The sequence below is a fragment of the Stegodyphus dumicola genome, chromosome 5, assembly GCF_044657685.1.
Source record: "Stegodyphus dumicola isolate Sdum_Otavi_A_Nest chromosome 5, ASM4465768v1".
In the NCBI taxonomy this organism is placed as follows: Eukaryota; Metazoa; Arthropoda; class Arachnida; order Araneae; family Eresidae; genus Stegodyphus; species Stegodyphus dumicola.
The window spans coordinates 40,456,239-40,482,604 of NC_140772.1; the positions used below are offsets into that span (position 1 = coordinate 40,456,239).

The 26,366-nt window shown below is 33.3% G+C and overlaps 1 protein-coding gene across 2 annotated transcripts in view; it reads left to right on the forward strand.

Annotated features, from left to right (window-relative positions):
• Window positions 1–26,366, forward strand: part of LOC118190275 (uncharacterized) — a 126,725-nt gene that overhangs the window by 79,522 nt on the left and 20,837 nt on the right. For both annotated transcript variants that reach the window (XM_035360973.2, XM_035360975.2), the window contains 4 exons: window positions 4,461–4,594; window positions 9,061–9,117; window positions 16,782–16,862; window positions 24,329–25,841. In XM_035360973.2, the coding sequence (XP_035216864.1) occupies window positions 4,461–4,594; window positions 9,061–9,117; window positions 16,782–16,862; window positions 24,329–25,841 (1,785 nt within the window). The remainder of the gene's footprint in view (window positions 1–4,460; window positions 4,595–9,060; window positions 9,118–16,781; window positions 16,863–24,328; window positions 25,842–26,366) is intronic.

Here is a 26,366-nt window from a genome sequence, read left to right on the forward strand (position 1 = left end):
ATAAACATCAGGGATGTCATCTCTGTAGGGCTGAGCATTCATGGTTCTATGTGGAAAGAGATGGAGGTCTGTGCATCCACCCAAAGAGATACCTCCCCAAACACAGACATTGCCTCCTCCATGTTTGAGTGATGATAATGGGTTCCAGGCTCTGTCCAAATTAAGTGACACCTACTATCATCCATAAAGCGAATAGCCCTCCATTGATTATTAGCTGTTCAGTAGGCATGTTGACATGCCACCTCAAACATTCCGTTCTATGACATGACGTGAGTGGCACTCAAATGGCTGGTCACCTCGTGTACCGCATGGTTGATGTTAACACCAAACTTCCAGTGTCTGCAGCAAGGAAGTATCTGAGTCAAGTCGGAGTTGAGGTTCTATTCCTTCATGCGCATGACAACAAATATATGTCATTATGCTCGTCATAGCAGTTGGCTGTCCTTTGCTGAAACTTGTTGATGTTGAATATGTGGTTAGATATTGTTGCCCAGGTCTAGGACTCAGATTTAGCCATCTGGACACTTTTGTCTGACTTTATCCTGCCTCTAGTCTCCCAGTAGCTCTCCATTGCAGTCTTTGGGCAAATAATGCCTGGAGATCATTGTTACAGATTGGTCGGCTACCCCAGATTTCTTATCTCCATGTCACAGTGAAATTTGTAGCTTCGCTCTGGAACATGCAATTTTATGCTTCTCGCAGATGATGTATTTCAATTTCAGTGCCACTAATATGCATACTGCAGTTTTACTCAGCAATTCTTATTTGACAATGTACTCAAATTTTATACGGATTGGCTTATTTTTGAATGAGTTATCAGTATTTTTTTTTATTTTTCCTTAATTTGTGGTAGATGTAGAATGAGGTATACACACAATTTTATAAATTCATATGTACCATTTCCATTCCAGATAAATCGGAATGAGTTGTACACAAAGTTTTGAAAATAACAGTGGCAGATATGCAAGCATTTTAGAATAAATTCATTTAAATAATTTCATTTATTTAAAGTAAACTACTACTTTGATTTTCATTTAAATAAATGCATTAATGCATTTTATGTAAAGGGATTTTAATTCTAGGTAATTTTATGTAAAGAGAATAGTATAAGTATTGCTCATTATGTACATACATGTTTTAAATCTTTGACAGATTAAGTACAATCCCAAAACAAGGAGCAGTTAGTTTATATGCACACCATATGTACACGACATTAATCACAATAAATCATGCATAAAATTTTGAGACTGTAAGTGCTGAATACCAAGTATTTTTATATCATTGACAGCATAAAATAAAACATAAAGCCATTAATGAAATTAATTTCATTTAATGAGAGTAATATAAATATTGCTCATTATGTAACATACATGTTTTAAATCTTTGACAGATTAAGTACAATCTCAAAACAGGGAGCAGTTAGTTTATATGCACACCATTTGTACATGACAATAATCACAATGAATTATATATAAAATTTTGAAATTGTTAGTGCTGAATACCAAGTATTTCAATATCATTGACAGCATATAAGAAAATATAAAGCTATATTCCATAAAAAATGTATTATCAGTATTAATTACATACAGATATGGATATCTCCTGAATCTGCATTATGTTAAGTACAACCACTGAACATTCAACCACCTAAATATACATTCATATACAACATACAGATACATGACACTAATTAAAATGAGCTTTATAGTGTAAAATTTTGAAGCTATTACATAGAGTATTCAAATGTTCCTGGGTCAAAGATAACAAATTGAAGAGTTTAAAAGTAATAAATTTCATAAAAAAGGTACTGCAATTAACATTTCTTATAAAATATATGCATGGATGTATTCATAAATTTTAATTGCATGAAATTAACTTCTCAGTGTTAACAATTGGAAAAAAAAAATCAAACATATCTCATATATATATTGTTGCGTTTTTCTTTCTTTTCTGACACCAGTTGTTACATTATTTTCTTCCTTTTATGTCCATACGGGGTTCATAGATTTGGAGTGAATAACGACGACACTTGATGAAGTATCGAAACACACTTTATTTAGCTACTATTAATTAGGACAGCTCCAAACTCACTTTTACAGGCGTCAAACTGTTATAAACAAGCTGACACGTTCAGCGACACAGCCTTCACACTGTCAGGCAATAACGGTGGAGACAGCTTCACCACAAAGCACCTGAGTACAGCTCCAAACTCTGCTTGGTTGTTCTCGGAACTCCACTCTCGAGACTCTCCACTTGCTGCACTCGACGATAGACAAGAGTATAGCTCTCGCCTCAGCACAGTGTAAGACAAAACTCGACGATGCACTAATTTACGATGCGCTAAAAGACTCTCTCGATGCACTCGACGACCACCTCGGTGCTAAACTTCGAGACACTTGCTCAATGACTGACTATCAGCTCACTAGACGAGGCACACGCACACTAACTGACTGCAGACCAGCTGGGCTTATATAGCTTTCGGATTGTTTCGTATTGTTCGAGAACATTCTGGGCTAAACCAGTAAGAATTCGTTCCAGAAGATTTTCCATCCATCCATGGTATGTCGCCAAATGTGGCAACCCTGTCTTCCCTTGCCATTTTATGGCAACCCTAAAACTGCTTTGCAGGGAAGTCATCTTACCATGCCTGTACATTTCGTAACAATATGTATATATATATAGAGAGAGAGAGAGCAGGTTAAAATATCTTTTATGTAGTGAATATAGATTGCGTCCACTATGACAGAAATACTCATTTTTATGACAGAAAGATTGAAAAATATCTAATTTAAGAAAAATAATAAATAATGCAATATAATCAGTGCTCACAAACTATAGGTATACACATTGTTACAGGTTTCAACACACTGGAATGTACACTTAGCATGCAGTATCATAAACTAAATACACATCAGAGAGGTTCACAGTGCAAATCAGATAAAAATTTGCACAAATGTTTTTATTCTTTGAATGCATTTAGATTAAATTTACATGAGCTAAGCATACAGTGATTTAAAAGGTATTACTTACAGATTCATTTATTTCACGAGAATTGTTAGGGTACTATCACTAGAAATAGGGAGCAGTAACTTGCATGAAATGCAATGAGAATAGAGGTCTGAATCATAAGGATCAAACAAATTTGGAGCTTAAAAACAGATTTTTGATAATGCATTACAGTAACTGTAAGATGACAATATTGAGCTGAACACATATTAAGCTTAGGAGAAAAACATTTCAAAAGAATTTTACAACTATAAAATTTTATGTGATGATGGTTTTTGCTTTAAGAAATTTTGTATTATGCATAGCATTTCCATCAGTTTTATATTGCAAATAATTATTTAAATACAATCATAAAAACTTTGTTAAAAGGAGGAAAACTTTGCAGTATGGCATGCAACAGTATACCATCATTAGCAAACAGTGATACTTTTTAATAAAATACACTTTTTGTTATTAATGAGCCACATTACAAATGGTAAATGTACAGCCAAAGTATAGCAGGTCACGAGCACCATCTAGTGATTAATTTCATGAAGTGTACTGAAAACTGGGAACTGGAATTTCGTTCAGTCTGACAGGCCTTGAGTATAAGTTGGCCGTGGTTTGGCTAATCACTAGTCTGAACAGCAAAATATTATTATAAAATAATATTTTGCCATTTAGACTAGTGTTTTGTTCACTCATTACACTGAATTTTGATTACATAAAAATACTTTCATATTCAACATGGCAACGTTTGAACATATTTTTTATATTCAATATATGGATTTTGAAAAAAACAAATGAATTTTACTTATCTAATGATAGTGCAACCAGTAGCATTGGAGAGGAAAAATAACATAAAGATGGTCACCATGGTTGCTTTTAATAGATGACATTTGAGAAATTAGTGGCACTGTAATATATTGAAACTCTATACTGACTATTTCATACTGTATATAGCTTTCCTTTTTAAAGTTGTTTTTGAACTTATTCGTGCATTATCGAACTTATTGTAAACTACTGACTTAAAATAACTGCAAAGCAAGAAGTCTAGGGGTATTAAATGATATTATCTTGATGTCTAGTTCACATTGCCATTTGTTGAAATTTACCTATGAAATGGCTATTGTTTCACCACTTGTGTATCTGTTTTTGAGAACATTTGTCTTTGAGGTCTATCTGAAGCAAATAGGGAGGCAAAATATTTGACCATTTGTCATTGTTATATGTCTTTTTTACTGATGGTTAACGCTATTGCATTAGTGATCTCAAAAAAGTATTGGACCCATTTATCTTTTCTGAATTGACATTTTTGTTAAATCATATTTAACAGATATTTATAAGGTTACCTAACCAGAACAACTTACATTTTGAACATTGAAAATAAAAAACCCTTTGTTAAGCTCTGTTATTTCATAATATTGAGAACTAAGATTAAAATTTTATGCAAGTGTTCACTATATAATTTTTAGAGATACCGCACGCCATCTCCGAGTGGCAGTCGGTCTGGTAGCGAAACACCTCCGCACTGGAAACAAGCGCAGTCTCGTCTACGCAATATCAAGGATGTTCTGCCCAAAAAAGAAGTTACTCCTTCAGATGAAGAGTGAGTCATTAATTGTTTTTGGAAGTTTTAAACACATTCTAATATTGTATTAAATTCTGCTTTTAAAATTCATTTTGTTCCCCGAATATTCTAATTCTGGTTATTACAGCTTATTTGTAAAATAATTCCTTGTTCATCCTTGAAAGGAACTTGGAATAAGAAGTGAAAAAATGTAGGAACCTAGAATAAAAAATAAATAACAGCCAAGAATTTCTCAATGATCTCGGTGAAAGGGATTTTGATCTCTTGCATATATTAGGCTAAAAGGCAATTTGATGTGTGTAAGTTCAAGCACTTGGGGTAGCATAACAAGGTAATTCATATTTGATCACCTGTATCCCATTTTTAATAATTTTTCTCTTGTTAATAATGTCTTATTCTTTTAAAGTGTCTTTGAATTTGGAATCTGAACAGATTTCTGACTCAATTAATGTTTTTAATTTTGTGGAATTCATCCAGATAAATTATTCAGTATATTAAGTTATGTTATACAATTTATTATCTAGAGACTTCTTTCAATTTTAAGATCTTTAAAATTTATTTTAGTAAAAATTAAATGTTGTAATATTTTCCCCCTCCCTGGTCTCTCATTACATTAAATTTTGAGCTGTATAATTAATTATTGTAGCTGATTTTAAATTAATAAATCTTGATCATTGGTAATTACTGTTCGCAAAATGTATATAAAAAGATTTTATTCATTTTTCTTCTGTAGTGTAAGAGGATGGTTTTTGCAGAATTTTTGTTAAAGAACTTCAAAAGGAAAACTGAATGTCAAAACTTTTGCTACAGTTAATTGCATATTAAAAAAAAATTAACTCAAATGAAAAATAGACTTTTGTAATTGCTTAAAAAGTGGTATTTGGAGACTTTCCATTGATTAATGACATTACATGAAATGCTTTCTGGTTAAAGAATTCCCAGAAAGATGATTTTTTTTCTTCATTGTTATTCTTTTTCGGCTTTTTTAATGTTACATTTTTGTCATTTGCACATTTTTGATAGGGATCCAAATTTTTTAAATATTAACGGAGAGAATATTTTTTTTCTTTTAGCTGCATTTTTTTTTTGGTAATTTGTGTATTAAAACTTTTTTTAATGCATGAATTCATATTTTCATTTTTCATACTTTCAGTTTTTTCCTTCATTAACTGTAATATTTGATCATAAATTATGTAAAATACTTAGTTAAAGCCATACATATTTCTAGACAGTCAATGTATTCTTTTATTCTTTGTTATTTTTTTAATTCTTGTTATTTTAATTTATTTATAGGCATCATGTACCTTTTTATTCTTTCATTTTTGCATTTAGATATTTTCTTATATAGTAAAACAAAATAAGTACTTTTTTAAAAGCTTGTTTCCTTTTATACTTCAAATTTCTTTGTCATGTATTATACATTTTTGGTTCTTTCCATGCTAAAATAATATTTTCTTTTTAGTCCAAAGGGGCTTTATCTGAGAAGGGCTATTGTTTTCATTTTGTGATTTTGCATTGAATCACTACAAATGTCCGTTTCACTTTTCAAACTGTTGCCATCAAATGTTGGAGTCTTGCATTATATTTGAAGAAATTAAATAATGAAAAATCTGCATAAATGTATGTATATTTCTCCTATTGTGGTAAAACAACGGTACATAGAGCCATCGAATTTTGCATGACGTAAACCTACTACGAATATGGGCATGTGGAAGCCCAAATTTGAAATTTGGAATTTGTTTTATTAACGATTTCATATTTTGTAAAACTTTAACGAATTTTTTAGTAACAAACTCAACGTTTTGAAAGCAAGCAATGGCAACATTCTACTGGGGGGGGTTATCTCAAATGCGTGGAACTGTGTATCGGAAATTCTAAACATAGGCTTGTTTTAAAATTATTTTGTGACATTGCTATTGAACTGAAATTTATGGTTTAATATTTATGGTTAAAAAAACGCCCCTTTGGACATAATTCAAAATCTGAAACCTTTTAGGTTTTTGTAATTAGTTTTAATCCGTGTTTATTGATAAATTTTCTTCTTTATTAAAATTTTCTGCAAAAATCTTCTGAGGTAAAATTTTTATGAGAAAAATCAGCTTGTTTCTATTTGCTGTGCTTTGCTTTTAATTACAATGCAAATTTCTGTATGGTCCTCTTGTTTCATGGGTTGTTCCTTCCCCTTCTCTACAGATTAAAATTTTTTTTAAAAAAGTATTTTTTGTAAATTTCAATTGTCATTTTTCTTTTAGCTTGTCTACAAAAAATAAAACACAGATCAATTCATAAGGTATAGATAATAGTTATTTACACTTTTTTTCTTTACTGTTTGCGATCAAATGAGAAAGGAAGCTAACTCGATTTGTCTTGTAGTTTTTTTTTATTCTTTCCCTGTATGTTAGCTGGTGTGTTAAACTGAACAAGCATTGCAAAGTATTTGTTGGTAAGTGGATTGTGAATGATTCTCAGTTTTTGCATTTTTCATGTATTTAAACATTTTGAAATGAGGTTATAAAATAATATCAAGGATGGACAAAAATTTTAATACAATGATTATTTTACATAAAATATTCATAAGATGATGTTAAATTTTTATGAATAGCATTTATTAAGTTATTTTTTTTTAACTGTTAAGTTTTCCAAAGTCTTACTAAAACTGTTCTGCAATAATATAACTTATATGATAGATTATTATAAAAATATCTGAATTTTATACCTACCATTTATATATTTTTATTCTAATGTATCATATATAATTGTTTAAATGTGTTGCTCCCATTGCTTTATTTCCCTTTATGTTTTTAACCATCTGATTTTTGTAAATTGATATTAATGTATTAAGCCATACTAATGCTATTAAAAATAGGAATTTTTTTAATGTTTATGCTTTTCATCTTTATACTTCCACTTTTCTGTTTAAAATATGGTAATCCTTGTGTAAAGAAAAGGATTTGATCAAGAGTGGTGTATATTCTGGTTTCACAGCAGCTGGACATACATACCAGTCAATAAATAAATTGTGAATTTCTCTTTGGTAATTTTCCAAAAGTGCTGTGATAACAGCTCGCGAGAAGAGGTTATAACCTTTTTTCTTTTTGAAACTGAGTCTGACCCAGGATAGTGATAATTTAGAATAAAAAATTGTAAGAACTTCAGTTAGTCACTTTTATGGTAATTAAACTGTCATCAGTAGTTAAGTTCTATCGATGCTTAATGTTTGCAGCAAAGTTTGCTTTCACATTTTTCTCTGAACTTCTTTTAAACTGCCCAAGTTTAAATGCGGCATTTTTTGTATTATATAAAATATCTTGAAGGGGAAAAGCTAGTCAATCTGATGTGTTTGTAGCGACCGTTAGGTATTCTGGAGCAAAAAATGTGAAACATAATTGACCCTTCACTAGATTTTGATCTACAAATCTTCCACTTGTTAGTTGGGCATGTCAATCAATCACTTATACTACAAGAGTATGCCTGAGGGAATATGATACTTTTATATATTCTTCCCTGCTTAGATTGACTGGACAGAGGCACATGACCCAGTTAACTGAATCCAGGTGGTGATGAGTTACCATCTACCATATTTTACTGCAGCCACCATTAGACATTTTACCCCAAGAGATATCAAAATGAGTGTCTTTGCTGAAATTTAAATTAGATATCTTTCATTTGCTAACTTGGTGTATGAACTATCTACATCATGAAAGTATATGTGAGGGAATGTGATAATTCCATGTAGATTTATAGGTGAACTAATTTTTTCTAAACTAGAAAGTGATATTTTTTGGTATGCATGTCGAAAAGCATGTTTTCTCTCAGTTGTAACAATCCTGTTTTTCAGTACATGTTTTAACTCTCAGCAGTTTGTTATTTCTTCTAATCTATGTCTAGTCTTTCGGTTATAACTAATGACCATCCTGTGGTTGATTTATCATTGCCGTGGATTTGTAGTTTGACTATCACAGATGTCGAATCTTATTGTTAAAAAATTGCTAATGGATTTCCAGCTCAGTGTAGCAAGTTAACTGAATGTGATTGATCAATGGAATATTTCCTAGTGCCTGTTTTCTTGAAAAATATTTTCTGAAATGCAGTCATAAATGGCTGTTTTTACTAAGCTGTTTATCTTGCAGCTTAAGTTGTACTGATGAAGTTTATAATTAGTAGCCAGAAAGCCCAAATAAAGAAATGAACAAATCATTAAGCTTCTTTGGCATGTTTTAACATTTATGAAATACAATTCAAATCATTTCTAGAAGTATAAGGAATTAATTCAATTTTAAGTTACACAAGAACTGTATATACTGCTTACTCTGTTAATCATACTTTCTTGAATGTGTAATAAAAATACTTAAAGAAGTTTTTTTGCAGTAAGCTAATTGTTATATTTAAAGTTTCATATATTTTGAAATATAAAAAATGCATTTTAAGATACATTAGTACTATTATGCTGATAATTTCTAAAAGTGATATATTATTGTTTTTAGATCTGAAGAGCCTGAAGATGGTACATCAAGAAGTACTTACCTTCAGAGTAGACTTGGGTATGTAATTCATTTTTTTAATGAGGACATGAATATTGGTTTGCTTGTTTTCCAATGATGGTGAACTAAAGCAAATGACCAGAGACTTTTAATTCCAATAGGTAGAAAACCTTGAAAAGATCAGATGAATTATTTTTTATAAGCCTTTTTTTTTTTTACTTTCTAACTTTTACAGCCAGTCAGTTTTACAAATTTTGCAATTTTTAATAAATAAGCATTAGATTTAGCATTTAGATTTATGATATTTATCATGTTGATGCTAAATCTAAGTATTAAGCATATACCTTTCTGATTATTTAGATATTCTGATTATTATATTGAAACAAGTCCTTTCCATTTTGGGATGTGAAATTTTTTTTATCAGTTGCTGATTGTAGGGAATATTAATATTTTAGTGATTTCAAGACCATTTTTATGTATAAAAATTTTGATTTAATGAATTGTGAATTTTAAGATGGCCTTTTTTAACTGATATTACATTATCAGAATATCATTAAAATAATTTTTTTTAAAAAGAAAATTGCATTACAATGAAAAATTTTTATTCCCTTCTGCCATGTTTAAAAATATTTTTCCTGTCCATTTTGGCAATTTTTCAGTATCTTTATTCTGAAATTAAAATTACTGTTAACTTCAATTTTTGAATTACTTTTAAGCTGAAATGTTGACATGAATATGCTAAGATTAACTTCACTTGTCTCCCTTTTTTCATTTTTTACTGTTTTTCCCTGAATATTATTTTAAAATACTCATATATGTGTCAGTTTTCATTCTAAAATTAAATTTATGCACTTTATACCTCCCTGCACCCCCACCCCACCAATTTCCCCCTCCAAAAATCTGGTTTTTATTCATGAAGTTGTCAAATGCAATTAGCTGTAATTTTTTTTAAGAAAGCAAATACAAAACTCATGTTCCACAAGGTATGCCACAGGGCTTACAGAAGTAAGTAAACTGCTGAGTAATACAAAGGTTATAATTCAGTACAATAATGCATATCTGTAGAAAATAAGGAATGTATGCAATAATACAAATAATGCTGTAATAGTGTTACTAAAATATAATACTATCAGAAATATATAATAATAATAATACAAAAATAGTGATAAAATAATACATAAAAATAATATAAAGGAGATATTGTACTATAATAATACAATATATTAATATATAAAATGATAATACATGGATAAAACACAATAATATATATAAAAAAAGAATAATGCAGTAATACTTAAGTAATAATGAAAGCGTAAAATACGAATAAAGTTGTGCGAGACAGCAATAGTCTTGGAACTCTTGACTTGGTTAGAGAAAACAGGCCAGCAAAATGAGAGATGCCTTAAATTAACCGTAAGTAATTCTGGCACCTGCGGTCTAATAAGATATGATATACAGCAAGGCTTTTGAACCTTTTTCTTGCATCAACCCCTTTTAAAAGAATGGTTTCCTTCATCAACTCCTCTCACATTTTGCTTTATTATAGAGCATATATCAGGGCTTTTTCACAAAATATGGAAACACCAAAATATAAACATATTGCTGTGACTAAAAATACGGTGCAGGAAAACCATCTTTTTGAATTGGATAAATAGAGGTCTTGTATGTTTTGCCGCCCCAAAGTCCTGCTATGCTGCCTCAACGTGGCGGGGGGTTGTCACTGGGCGGAACAGGTGAAGTACGTTGGGAGCATAGCTCCTGGTAGGGCCACCCTAGGCGTGAAGGCCATTCCAACATGCCCAGCTAAAGCATAGCAGGTGAAGAACCCTCAGGGGATTGCCGTCTTGGTGATCGGGTGTCACACTCCCGGGTGGGCCCCAGTGACCTTTCCTCCTCTTTCTTTCCTCTCCTCCTGTCTAGCTCTCTCTCTTATTTCTCTCCCTTATGGTTTCCTCTACTGGAGGTTAAGGCTCACTGTGAGATGCAGCTACTACTCTGGTTTCTGTTTCACCATGGTGAGAATACCGCCTATGCGTTTGCCATGCATGGTGACCCCTAGGGTGGGAAAGGAGGATCCTGGCAGTTGAGGGGCAAGGTACTGTCCCCAACACACTGCTTTGGCCTCTGCTTCTACTTAAAACGGGAGGCACTTAGCTGTCCCTGCTAGTGTCAATCGGCTGGTCACTAGTCCTATTGGTCAGTGGCTAGGGGATAAGCTCTCGGAAGTCTCCGCTTTCGGGAAAGCCGACTGTGGGGCTTCAGTTTGCGTATAGGCCCGACTAGCCCTAATACAGGGATCTGTGTTCTTTTGTTGGGTTCCATGGTGGGTGGGGCGGTCGGGCCCGAAACTTTCTCTCTTTTCAATATGAAAACTTTAACTTCTTCTCCTAACCATATGGATACAAAAAATTCTGGAGCTGCTAAAAGAATTTGCACTTCGACCTTAGTTAGCACAAGCAAATGTCCAAAGTTCTTAGTTATTACTGGTCAGCTAGAAAATTTATCACCATTCTTCATCCATAAGCATATTGTGGCCTCAGCAGGCGAGCCGAAACAAATAAAAAAGCTCCGTTCAGGATCTCTGCTCATCGAGACTACATCTGATGCACAATCTTCCTCTCTCCTAAAAATGACCAAAATGGGGGAACATTCTATTACGGTATCCCCACATAAGTCTTTGAACACGTCAAGAGATGTCATTTCGGAAATAGACTTGATATCAGCCTCTGAGGATGAACTTTCAAAAGAACTCGCCGAGCAAAATGTGTGTGGGGTCCGTCGAATAAAAGTCCGTAGAGACGGGCAACTCGTCAACACAAAACATCTTATTCTGACTTTTTCATCTCCAGAGCTACCGAAAGCCATTAAGGCAGGTTACCTGAATTGCCCCATCAGACCTTACGTGCCGAACCCACTGCGCTGCTTCAAGTGTCAACGGTTTGGCCATGCGAAAACCGCATGCCGGGGAAACCTGGCATGTGCTCGCTGTTCTGCAGGTGGTCACGAAAGTCAGGATTGTGTAGCTGATCCAAAATGTGCAAACTGTCATGCTGATCATCCAGCATACTCATGAAACTGCCCTAAGTGGAAAGAAGAGAAAGAAATACAGCATATTAAGACTACAAGAAAAATCTCCTATCCTGAAGTTAAGAAACGTTTTAGCACGAGTCAGTCAAAAGCAAATGTCTCTTATGCACAAGCAACTAAATCATATCGGTCAATAAGTACACAAACATCGCATAGCACACAGAAGAAGACACCTGAACCAAAAACAAATGACAAAGAAAAAGTTTTTCCTCTACCTACTCCCAAACAGACAATAGAAAGTCGAGAAATAAAAACGCAAGAAACAGAGAGTTCAAAAAAGAAAATCAAAAGCTCAGAAAAGAGAAGCTCAAGCCGAAGCTCTATTGAAGGGATCTTTTCAGACTTTATCGAATCTGAGATGGAAACAGATGGAGGCAGAGATCTCTCGAAAAATGTTCTACCTCACAAAACAAAGAAACAGCATCGAAGCAATAAACATTCCTAATGGCTACTCTCATTTCGTGGAACTGCCGGGGCTTCTATCAGGGTATTGATAGCATTAAGCAACTTATTAATAAATATCGACCTATTTGTATAGCGATACAAGAGACATTCCTCAAACCTGGTAATTTTGCAAAGCTACGTAGATACTCGATGATAAGAAAGGATAAGACATTCAGTGAATGCGCAAGTGGTGGTGTCTGTCTACTTACCTCAATTAATTGCCATTCGAATGCTCTCCCTTTGGATACTCCTCTCCAAGCAGTTGCAGTACAGTTGAGCATTCGAACATTGACTACTGTTTGCAGTATTTACATCTCGCCTAATGAGAACATTAATTTAAGAGATTTAGAGGATCTAATTGCCCAACTACCAGCTCCGTTTATTCTAGTCGGTGATTTCAATGGACACGATCCCTTGTGGGGTAGTAAAGACACAAACCCATGAGAGAAGCAAGAACAGCTACTCCATGACCACTGTCTCTGTATCCTTAACAACGCAGAAAGCACTTATTTTCATCAGCCAACAAGGACCTTCCATTCCATTGACCTTGCTATTGTTTCTCCAAAGCTTTTGCCATTTTGTTTCTTTAATGTCGAGAATTATCTGTATAATAGCGATCATTTTCCTATTATCATAAGCATTACAGGAAATGGGAGTGTTTTTATACCTAGAACACCATGCTTTTTGTTGGACAAGCCGACTGGGACTCTTTCATACATTATGCTCTTTTCATTGAAGAAATAGTAAAGAATGTGCCCATTGATCAGGCTGTGAAGATAATTACAGATAAAATTATTCAAGCAGCTGATATATGTATACCAAAAACGTCGGTAAAACAGCCAAAATACCCAAAGCCCTGGTGGAATCCTGAATGCCAGGATGCCATCAGAAAACAAAGGAAAGCTTGGAGCATTTTTCGGCGATATCCTTCAGAATCAAATTTCATAATATTCAAAAGGGCTTAAGCAAAAGCTTGGCAGGTGCGAAGGAAAAGTCAGAAGAATTCTTGAATCTCGTATGTATCTTCGATTAGCTCTTCAACTTCGAGTAAGAAGGTCTGGGAGAGAGTCCGGAAAGCGTCCGGTATCTACAAAGAGCACACACTTTCCATTTTAAAGACAAGTGGTGAAGCAGTTACTAGTAGGAAAGGAATTGCCAACGCTATTGGACAGAGTTTCTCAGCCGTCTCACACAGTAGTAACTACCCTCTTGAATTTCTTTCCACAAAAAAATGCATTGAAAAACAACTAATTAATTTCAAATCTTCCAATATTGAACCATATAATCAGGATTTTACTGTTCTTGAACTGAAAAGAGCTCTGTTGCAGACAAAAAATTCATGTCCTGGTCCAGATGATATTGCCTATACTATGCTGAAACATCTTCGTTCCGAGTCATTGGCAGCCATCCTCTTAACAAGTCTTTCCAAATGCCTGGAAAACAGCTTTTGTCATCCCCATTGTTAAACTGGGAAAAGACCCTACTAATCCATCAAACTACCGTCCCATCGCTCTAACTAGCTGCCTCTGCAAACTCTTTGAAACTCGTCTGGTCTATTATTTAGAGACAAATAATTGTATCTCTCCTTATCAGAACGGTTTTGGAAAAGGAAGAGCAACTGTTGATAATATCCTACTGTTAGAAACAGGCATCCGTAGAGCGTTCGTTAGAAGAAATCATTATCTTTCCATTTTTTTTATATAGAGAAAGCCTATGATACCACCTGGAGATACGGTATCCTTCGTGACCTATATAGCAATGGTTTATGAGGAAACATGCCGATATTCATCAGACATTTCCTACAGGATCGGAAGCTTCATGTGAAGATAGGTGATACACTTTCTGACATGTTCCATCAAGAAGAGGGCGTTCCGCAAGGAAGTGTATTAAGTGTTACATTATTTAGTATAAAAATTAACTCTATTTTAAGACAACTGCCTCCAGCAGTCCAAGGTATGCTCTATGTCGATGACCTGCAAGTCAGTTGCCACTGAGAAGACCTGAAAGACATTGAGTGTAAACTGCAGACATGTCTCAATAGAATTGTTAAATGATCGCAGGAAAATGGTTTTAGATTCTCTACTCAAAAGACTGTGTGTGTACATTTCTGTCGAAAGAAAAGTATTGTCTTGTAGGTCTGATATCCATGAATAATGCAAATTAATTGAGCTACTGAAATTTATCATCGAAAATAATCTAGATGTTCTTAGTGAAATTACGAAACTGATAAAAATTCTCTTGAGAGTTCCCATGACTACATCAGAGGCAGAATGCTGCTTTTCAACATTGAAAAGAATGAAAACTTTTCTAAGGAGTACTAGGAATTCGGAAAGACTAAATGCGCTTGCATTGCTTTCAATAAAGAAAAATTTCCTCGGTTGTCATCCAGAGATCAAGGAGAAAATTATTTATCTTTACACGCAAATTATAACAAGAAGAATAGATTTCATTTTTAAATGAATAGACAAACATTGAACTGTAACAATTTCGGTTAAAGTAATTAAGAAATGTTTAATTTTTTTCTTGTAAGATTTCATGAAGTTTCAAAATGAATTTGCTTTATATAAATGTTTGTTTCCTTTTAGACAATTTTAAAACAAAGGTTAAATTTTTTTGGAACAGCACCCTCGTTAATTTTAGCTACAAGCCGCCACTGCAAGTTATGTTAATTAATTTTAGTTTACTTTAAAATTAATGCATGCCCATTTTATTAAGACCTTGATGAAGATGATGAAAGGTTGTTATACTGCAATGTTTACTAGCCAGGCAAAACAGGAATTGTTACCACTTCACCTGTGATAAATATATGTTGCAAGCAAGTGATTAATGAAAGAAATGTACAACTGTGCTTTGATTAGTTCATTTTTTAAAAGTGCAAATATATCAACAAGGCATTAATTTATTATGGAATAATATCATAGCATGTTTCTTCTCCTACCTGCTGTTTGACATTGCTATTGACCACTTTAAACGTTTGACTGCTAAGCAATTCTTGCAAGAATGCACAAAAACTGCAGGACATATTTTGATTTGATGTCAAATAAAACCCTCTCATTTAGACAAATATCAATCAATTTTAATAATTCTTTTTGTATTATAAAGCAACAAAGACACACTGAAACTCACAGCGCAAAAGCGCTGTGTCGCAGTTTTCGAGACAAATGAACGCAGTGCTTTTGTGCCACGTAGCAGTCAAACGGTTAAACATATGGCTTTACAGTCTTTATTGCGACTTTATCCAGAATAATTGTGAAACTAGATCTTTGCTGAAAGACTTAAATTGTTTCCACAAGTATTGTCAGAAGATATCCCGTTGAAGCTTGTACAAACAGATCAAGGAAGATCTACCATCTTAAATCTAAAGGAATGTATATATTTTAAAGAATGAGAATTGTACTATTAATTTGTTTTGATTGTTAAAGTTAAAATACATGGATCAAGGAAGATCTGTTACTCTATGATTAATAGAAAGTATTTTTAAATGTAGTTGAAATGTAACCTATAACTACTGTTTATTTATAATATGTGTTAGTATGTAACTTAAAATTTTCGAATATTTAACTATTGTATTAGACATGTCATCTCTGTAATATGTGGCTTACACTGTACCTATAATTGTTAATTTATTTTGATAAGTATTCGAAACATAAATTGTAATAATATGTTGTGTAATAAAGATGTTGGTGAGTCAACAAATCTTTTCAGCCAGGAGACCTCAACATTCTTTAATTTCCTAGCCTATGGTCAGTTAGGGGTATTCAAACTGTTCAATAAATTTATACAAATTTTGTTATTTAGCTTTAAAGTTTTCTAATTTTATCCTGTGGCTTCGATGATACCTCGACTAATGAGATGAAAATCAGATATTTTTAAGTTTATGTTGTAACTGTTTAGGTGTAAACTGTTTTATGTCTTAAATTGGAAGGTGAGTTTATGAACATTAGGTTGCTGTACTTTGTAATAAAAAATAATGTTTATTTTATTTTTAATACAATTTTTAACAAATTGCTTTATTAGGTGTTTCACTATAATCTGAAGCTATTGAATAGCAGCTTCATATTTATTTATTTTCATCAAAACAATTGTGAACTGTTACTGATAGTTTAAGCAGAGCATTTCCTTTACATATGAATTTTATTCAGCATTTCTGAGTGTTTCCATTTTTTAATGCTTTGTTTCTTTCTCATTTTAAGAACCGTAAAAGCTAATGACGATCCTAAACCAAAGGATGCACGTCTCAGTATACAGGAAAACCGTAGAATTAGGGCTGTAAGGTAAGAAAAACTTTTCAAGATTTTAAAATTTTAATGTTGCGTTCTGAAAATAGTGTTTGAAGTTTTTCTCTACTGTTATTTTCTATAAAAGGAGTTGTAAAATATTTTTAACGATTTATGAAATACAAATAGCAGATGCTCCCTAGAAAACTGTCATAACTATATTTGTTAGTAGTTTTGTTAAGTAAAAAGAATGAAGATTTTTATGTGCATTAATTAGTGCAATCCATTTTAATGTTACCGTTGATCTCACTCTAATGATCTTCTCAGTGAAGTAGCAATAACAAACCAATTATCATTCTTTAGACCTATGTTTTATTACTCATTATTTCTTATTATTCATGCCCACCAGCGGCCGAGCGGTAAAGACGCTGAACACTGGTAGTTCGGTCCGAGGTTCGAATCCAGCGAACGGGCTGGCTGCATGGGCGTTTTCGTGGTTTTCCCCATGTGTATACGACCCAGTTTCCCTTAGAAAGTCCTCCACGAAAGGCATCCCTCCCCTCAGGCAGATAGCCCTAGCGTGCTTTGCCATAATTAAATACACATCTTATTATTCATGATTTTGTCATTCTACATGTGTAAATAATTTTTTGGTACTTTCTTATTATCCATATAGCCCTTCATTTCAATATTTAGCAGGATTGCCACATTTTTTTAGTGTACTTGTGACAATAATTAACTTGTGCATCTGTAAATAATACATGTGTATGTGGGATTAACAGGCTGTATATTTAATCACCATTTTGATGAACAATATCTACAATTAGTAAAAAATATAGATATCAGTCGTATAGATTATTTTTTCTGCTAAATTTATTCTTTTTTATAAAATCCTTCTTTTTATTATTATTTATGAACAGAATAGTACCTTTGAGCCATAAAGACTTCAAAATTTACATTTTTGGCCGAGCCAGAAATTGGGCAATGAGTTATTTTCCGTGACTGTGCAGATAATCAGAAAGTATTGTAATTTACAAAATTAAAATTTTTACTTCTCTGTAGGAAGTAAAGAAAGTATTATAATCATGAAAAATTTTGATTATCAGATTTTAAGCAAATTAAACATTTTGACTATTTTTTTGCATGATATCTGTACGTACGGACAGAATAAGGGACTCTATTCCAAGACAGATTGTAAAATGGGTTATTTGTGATGTCTATACATACATACATATGTATTTTGCATAACCCAAAAATGATTAGCCATAGAACATTGAAATTTTGTATGTGGAATTGCTGTAACATCTAGTTTTGCACCTCTTTCATTGCAATCAACAGTACCAAAATTATGTATATATATTGGTCCATATAAAAAGTTTCCATGGGTTTTTGGTACATTTTTTTAACAAAAATTTTCTTTATTTAAAATCAATTTCAATCAAGTACTTATTGACCATTGTTATCTGCGACCTTTTGCCATTTTTCAGGTAGCTTCATAATTCTGTCTGTGTAGAACTTCTGTTGTTTATTGTTGAAAAACTTGGCCAAATGATTTTCAGCAGTGCTTCGATTGGTCAATTTTTTATCATCAAGAGAGTTTTGCTGAGACCGAAACAAATGGTAATCAGACAGGGCAAGGTCTGGGTTATACGGTGGATGCATCAAAACTTCCCAGCCAAGCTCCATCAATTTGTTCCGAGTCATCAAAGATGTGTGTGGGCGTGCATTGTCATGATGGAAGACAACTCCTTTTCTGTTGGCCAATTCTGGTCACTTTTTCTGGGTTGCTTCTTTCAAACGGTCGAGTTGTGTACAGCACAGAGCCGAGTTGATGGTTTCCCTAGGTTGCAGCAGTTTTTAATGGACAGTTCCTTTCCAATCCCACCAAACGCTCAACATAACCTTGTCTGTCCAACAATCAGGCTTTGAGATTTCAGGCTTTGAAGTCGTTTGTGGAGGGTTACCATCCTTTGACCATGATCGCTTGCGTTTGATATTCTCGTTTTTCATCACCTGTAATGATTCACTTCAACAAAGGGTTTGATTTTGTTGCGTTTCAGCAACATTTCACTGATGGTAATTCAGTCAATCAAATTTCTTTGCGTTAATTCGTGTGGCACCCAAACATCAAGTTTCATTTTGTGGTATGCTCTTTTCAAATGATTCCAAACTGTCATGTGGTTTATGTTTAGTAATTCAGCTATTTTCTGACAGTTTGCATGACAGTCTTGTTCCACAGTTGCAAAATTTCATCGACTTTTTCTGTGACTGGCCAACCAAAGCGAGGTGCATCTTTGACATCGAACTGTCCAGAACGGAATCAAGCAAACCACTCCTGGGTCCTTCGTTCACTCACAACATTCTCACCATACACTTCACAAGTTTTTCTGTATGTTTTGGCAGCATTTTTACATTTTTTATATTAAAAAAGCATCACATAGTGTATTTCTTCAGATATTTCACTTATTTTCAAATCAATAGAACTTTTTACATGAGCAGCGAATTAGAAAACTATCTTCACAAACAATGGAAGCTAAATGTCACCTTTTAAGTACATGTTCGTTTTAGACAATCGGGTGAGTGTTGCTGGATATTTAGGCATCAACACAATCTAGTGGCAAAAAACTGCAGAGACTTTATATGACCCAATATATATATATATAAATTTACGCACACCCAGCCCCCTTTATATGTTAAAGTCCTTACTTGGCCTTTATTTTCACAATCATTGGTCATAGTCGTATTCTTACAATTACAGAAGTATTTTAAATGCTGAAAATATTCATGTGTTAACAATGTCAAATTTAAAAAAAAAAAAAAAAAAAAATAATAATAATTTTCAACAGAAAAAGAAATCTAACTTTTAATGGAATCTCCTGGTTCCTATACTTGTATTTGGGAAAGTTTTATATTCATTTTGGAAAAATAAAAATACAAGAAGTTTAACTCGCATATGACAAAAATTGATCAGGATATATGATTTCAAAAGTTGCAATTTTTGATGTCATTTTTGACTTGGCTTGAAAAAATGGTTAATTAAGTTAAAATGATGCAAAGAAATAAGTTTGAATGAAATGCTGCAAAAAATATATATGTTTTAATTGGCTGTACAAGAAGTCATGGTATCTACGTCAGACTTTTATTTATCCATAACTTCCATAAAAAGAGGCTTAATGCTGGCAAAGCTGGGTCTTTTTACAAAAGTGAGACTTATTATGTTTATACTGATTAAAGTTTTATATGTGAAGCATAACATATATATGTCTTCATACGTTTAGCGTGTGAGGAGTCGGGAGGTGAAATTTGTAAATGCTGAGTAATGAAATAAATAGGCTAAAATTCATAGATTTTGCCTATGGAAACATTTCAAAGAAATTTTATTTAGTATTTTCTTGAGGCTGTGTTGAGGATAATTTTAGTAGATTGCATTAGAGGTCATGAATCATATATCTGAAAATAAATAAATAAAAATAATAAATGTTCTGTTACTAATTATTAGACTCTTTTTTTTTTTTTTTTTTAGTTTACTTTTGGTAAAATTGTCAAGTTTTTTATATAATGAGGGACCTTTCTTTCAGAGAGTCTTTCTTATTAATTTTATTTATTGCTTTTAATTGCAGTTTTCAGTATCGAATAATGTTTACTATCTTATAATTTTCTTTTTTTTTTAATGGGACTAATTCTGTAAAACTAAACAACTCTTGAAATTTAGTTGTAGCTGCATGGTTCAATTTAAAGAAATGTACCAGAAGTAGTACTTGCATGATGTAGTTTAATGAACCTATGTAATACTTCAATTTCTGTGTGAGTACAATTCTGTTCTGTGCAATACTTTAATTTCTGTATTAAAATTGTTGTCACGAAAAAGAACCTAATGAGCATGCTTTTGCACAGTGTGTTAAACATCTCTGAAAAAATGAAGATTATGATTTACCTGTTAATAAAACTGGGATATATCTATTCAAGTGTCCCTTTCATTATTTTTTAAAACTCAGTTTTTTAGTTTTAATCGTCGAAAACAATTAATTTACTAATAAAAAATCAATGATTTGTGTAAAAATTGCATTCAAGTAATAAAGGTAGTGAAACACAAATTTAAGTTTCATATAAAACACTGCATATAGTTCAACCCTTGAACAGATATGGTATGTACTTTTAAGAGGTCCATTTTAATCAAAGCTATGCTTCATTGGTAGTGACTAGATTATTCAGTTATGGCTATTTGCATATGAAAAGAAGCCTTTATAGAAGACTTAAAATAGCCTTTGTTTTACTTTACAGTTAAGAAAACTATTAAAATGTAATGCCTGTTCCATCAGGAATAGAACCTGAAGCATATTAGTTACATGGCTTTAGTCTTAGCCACTGGTTAGCTCAATGATTATACTTTTTGGAAGTCTTGTTAAATAGCAATAGATTATTGTTAGAAAGGATCTGCAGTTAGTTGTTCTGTTGAAAATACTATTCCACCATGCTTATGAACACTCATAAAGACAAGGTAGTTTCATTAGAACATCATTGAAAGGTGGTGTGGTGTATTTAATTATGGCAAAGCACACTAGGGCTATCTGCCTATGGGGAGGGATGCCTTCGTGGAGGACTTTCTAAGGGAAACTGGCTCGTATACACGTTACACTTGGGGAAAACCACGAAAACACCCATGCAGCCAGCCCGTTTGCGGGATTCGAACCTCGGATCGAACTACCAGTGTTCAGCGATTTTACCGTTTGGCCGCTGGTGGGCATCATCATTGAAAGGTACTCACATCATTATGAACGCTTCTGCATATAATTTTTTAATTGTCATAGATCATTTGATATTTTAGATAAGTTAAAAAGAAGCATGCTGCAAATTACTGCAGCAAACAATTTAATTGGTGTGTACATCAAATTAACACTGAAACATGTCTTATGTGATGGCATTGGACAGATTTAGTTCATTAAAGGTCAGATGTCAGTAGTAGCCTAAAAATCATAGGCGTAGCAATTAGAAAGACTGCTTTCAGACCATGGGCCAGCTTTAGCTCATCCGAGATGTAAACCAACAGCATTTATAGCTTGTGTAGTTTGAACATCGATTTCATTCTCAAAACAAACTGTTGTGAAATGTCACTGATGCTAGCTTTTTAGGGCTGCTTAGACATATCATTTCTTGGTTTTATTTATTTATTTACATTTTTTGCCAAAACTTTAGTCCTGCCTGTACATTTCCCATCCAGTCTTTCGAAGCTATCAGTATCGTAAAATGCTCTGCTTTGTTGGTTGACCATAACCGAATTTTAAATAAAAGCTGTATTAAGCCATGATTAAGATTGTCATTGTATGCTACAGTACATGAAATGTGTTTTTTTTGCTGAGAACCCACAATTTTGAAAACGAAGTACATTGTGAATTATGTATTAGTTAAATGTATTTGTTTGCTGATCATCTGCACCACCACACAATGTTGCCATCTGTTTAACAACTTTGTAAATTAACAAAAAAACGTTTGTTTGGCTATCTTTACAACCCAGATACCAATCTGTTGATGAATACTAATAATAAAACATTTTATAAGAAATTAAAAAAAAAAAAATGATGGGGGAAACCTGTTTGTCCAATATTCCCCCCTTTTTTTCAGATTGTTGATTCTATTCAGTGAAATGGCAGCTTTATAAAGCATGTAAATCCACACTTACTCAAACACTTGCCATTGTACATGCATACATGCATTAGTTGGCTATTGTTGCATGTATACTCAAAAATACACCAAACACATGCCAATTCTACTACATGTTGAAACTGGGTGTCTGGTTAATTGAAAAGTACCATGTATACTAATTCGATTTACAGGAAACATTGATAGATAAAGTTTAATCTGATGCATACATAGGCCAAATACATTATTTATAATATTATGATTCTTTCTGATTTACCTTATATAGTAATTAATACATTAAAAAATTCTTAGTCCTAGGTAGAGTTTTCTGATGTGTACTAAGTAGAGTTTCTGGTCTTTAATATTTATCAGGAAGAACATGCATAGTTGTTTCTATATATTATTTTGAAGATTATTTTTATCTTTAATAAATTACAGTTTTAGTTTGTTGTGAATTTGTATTATATTGTTTTGACAAATTTCTGTGTAGTTTTAAAGATACAATGAAATTTATGTCGGCATAAGTCTGTAGCAATTTATGCACACACTGAAGAGCCAAAACATTATGGCCACCTACTCAATAATGTGTTGCGCAGCCTTTAGCCTGCAAAACAGCTGCAGGCATGGATGCCTCAAGTTTTTGGTAGATGACTGGAGACAAGCTGTACCAGCAAGTCATGTAAAAGTCGAGGTATTCCGACACGATGGCATTTGAGCTCTGAGCTGCCACTCCATGACATTCAAAATGTGCTCTTTTGGGTTAAGATCCGGCAAGCTAGGTGGTCAGAATGATAATTGGAATTCATCCGGGAGCCGTGTGACATGGGGCATTGTCCTGCTAAAAGATTCCATTTCCAGTTGGGAAGACAGATGCCATGTAACTGATTCACAGTTATGTTCAGATAGCCCGAAGCTTTCTTGGTCAGATCCACCACAATTAAGGGTCCCAGAGTCGTCCATGAAAATGTCCCCTAAAGCATAATACTGCCACCACCAGCCTGTGTATCACCTGTTGTACAGAGAGAGAGCAACTGTTCTGGAAGACAGTATACCCTGACACAACCATCAACATGATGAATGAGAAGTTGTGATTCATTCGATCAGACAACAGTCTTCCACTTATCCATGGTCCAGTCTCAATGTTTCTAGTCCCACTGTAGGCATAGTTGACAATGATGCTTGGTCAACAGAGGTACATGAGAGGCATATCTGCTGCGTAGTCCTATATCCAACAGTGTTTGCTGAAATGTGTGTTCCAAAACACTTGTACATGACATGCATTGTATTGAATTGTATTGAATCAGCTGAGCCACTGCTTGGTGTCGATTTTGCTGTATCAAACACAGGGCACTCTCCAAAGTCACTTTTGATGATGCGTGGATGTCCAACACCATGGCCTGCACTGGTTTTCCCGTCATTTATCCACTCTGCATAGATACAATGGCAAATCATAAACAACTTACCATTCGTGCAGTTACAAAGATACTCGTTGTGTCTTTGGGCCATTACAATCTGCCCTTTATCAAATTGACTTAGATCAGCAGCCTTTGCCCAATACTCATAAAAGTCAGGGCAAGAATGATTCGTTACCTTCTCCAGTAGAAGTTAAATATCATTCTCACCTAATCATGTGCCCTCCACATCATCTAGACGAGTCCATTGAACAACGTTGGCATGATCATAATGTATTGGCTAATCAGTGTATATGTTGCATAAAAATAATCAGTTTTTATTTTGTTGTATATATATATATATCCATATCTTGAATCCTAATGTTAAAATTATAAGGACCTATAGCAGAAGTATGAGGTGTTTTATTAGGACATATTATTTAAACCTTTTTAATTTATATTCCTTTTTCTAATTACATGAAATTTTATTCATAGTCCTGAATCTCCAAAAAGAAATTTAAGAGATGCAGATGCTAGAGGTAGACAGTTTCGGCAAGCCTTAAATGACCTCCATGCTAGCAGGAAGCTGCATAATACTAGCCCTGTACGTGGAGACAAACACCACAGTTCTCCTATACGAAGTAAAATAGTTGTAAAAGGTAGCATTTCAAAGGATGTTGAAGAAAGGTTAAATGAAAGAGATAGCTACAGAAGAGTAAGTGATAGAAGAAGCCGCAGAGATTCTACTCCTGAAAGAAAATCTTATTCAAACTATTTAGAATCAAATTCACGGAAAAGAAAATTATCAGATTCCCACTCTTTGCAAAGAAAAGAAGAAAAAGATGTAAGAAAGCACAAACCTGAGCCAAAATCTGAGAAAGAAAGTTTGAAACAAAAGAAGAGATTCAAAGAACTGGAAGCAGATTTATTCAGGTATCAAAAACAAAAATATGATTATGAAAGTGATGAAGATGATACCCAACCACAAATAAACATAGATAAGCATTTAGATACGCCAAATAACAGTGAAATTGTTAATGATGTACCTGAGCAAAAATCTGAGAAAGAAATTTTGAAGCAAAAGAAGATATTCAATGCACTGGAAGCAGATTTGCTCAGGTACCAAAAACATAAATATAACAATGAAAGTGATAAAAGTGATGACACAGAACCACAAGTAAGTGTAGAAAAAAGTGTGAATTCACAAAATGTTAACTGTGAAATTATTCATGACGTACCAAGAAATAAGAAGGATGCTTCTAGTCATATTTTGAATGAAAAATCAGGAGAAACAAAAGAAAACAATAATTTAGTTTCACAGGAGATCATTAATGGTAATGAGTGCAATTTAAAATTTGTATTTTTTTCACCGAAATCCCCATCTCCAACATATGCCACAACATATTTATCAAAATCTAAATCTGTGGCAGAAAATTCTCAGTTTGATCTGGCTGAGAGTGAAGAACGTAAATCTGTGGAACGTACTACTGAATTAACTAATTCACTTTGTCCTCAGAATATGGAATCTCTTAGCAGCACAAATGACAATAACAAAGCTGAGGAAGGTACCATGTCAGAAGAAAAGCCATTTGAAAATAATATATCCAGTGTTTCTCATGAAAGTTCATCTCAGTCTGTCATTCCTAGTAAATCAAATGAAGAAAAAGGTGAAATTCAAAAGTATGAAACTTTTAAAGTTAATCAGTTGGATACAGTGTTAAATGAAACAAATTCTGAGTCTCCACTAATACAGAAAGCTACTGAAACTACGAAAAACATCGCTGAACCAGTTCCTACCGTTTTTCATCCATCTCCTTTTGAATACCGGCTTCCAGATATTATTCCGTTGCCAGAGGAAAGTAAGTTTCAGGCTGAAATTTCCAATGCTGCCACTGATACTTCTGCAGAGAAAACAGAGAACATGACAGCTGAAGTTTTTGACAGTGAAAGTAGTCGACATTTTTCTTCTGAAAAAAATTTAAAGAAGAATAAAAGCCCCGTGCATGAGGTGAGTTTTAAATTTTTTGTTAGTTTTCATGTTTCCTCCCCTCACAGTTAATATTATAAAAATAATAATAATTATCAATAATGGATAATATTCAACTTGTGTTTTTCATTGATACTCATTTTTTCCCCCTTTCTAGAAATCTTTATACGCTGTAGTACATTAATCTTCTGTCAACATGTATATGCATGCATTGACTTTTTCTTGATTTAAAATGTTGTCATCATTGCCAGAAATTATTGATATTATATTATTGAATATGATGATTCATTCTTGGGCCCAGCGGTGATCTTTAATTAAAAAAAAGGGGGAGCTTTGGCTTCAATAATAATAATAATAATAATAACAACTTAAACTATTTTAATCAACTTTCCATTTTTTATTTTCCTCAGTAATTCCCCCTGCCCCCAATGATGGGCACAAGTCCTCACTTTATTATTGAGACATGTAATAGGTGGGCCATCATTGTCGCCTATGAAAGGAGAGACAATTTGCACCTACGCCATCTCCGGTATTCGAACCCGGGCT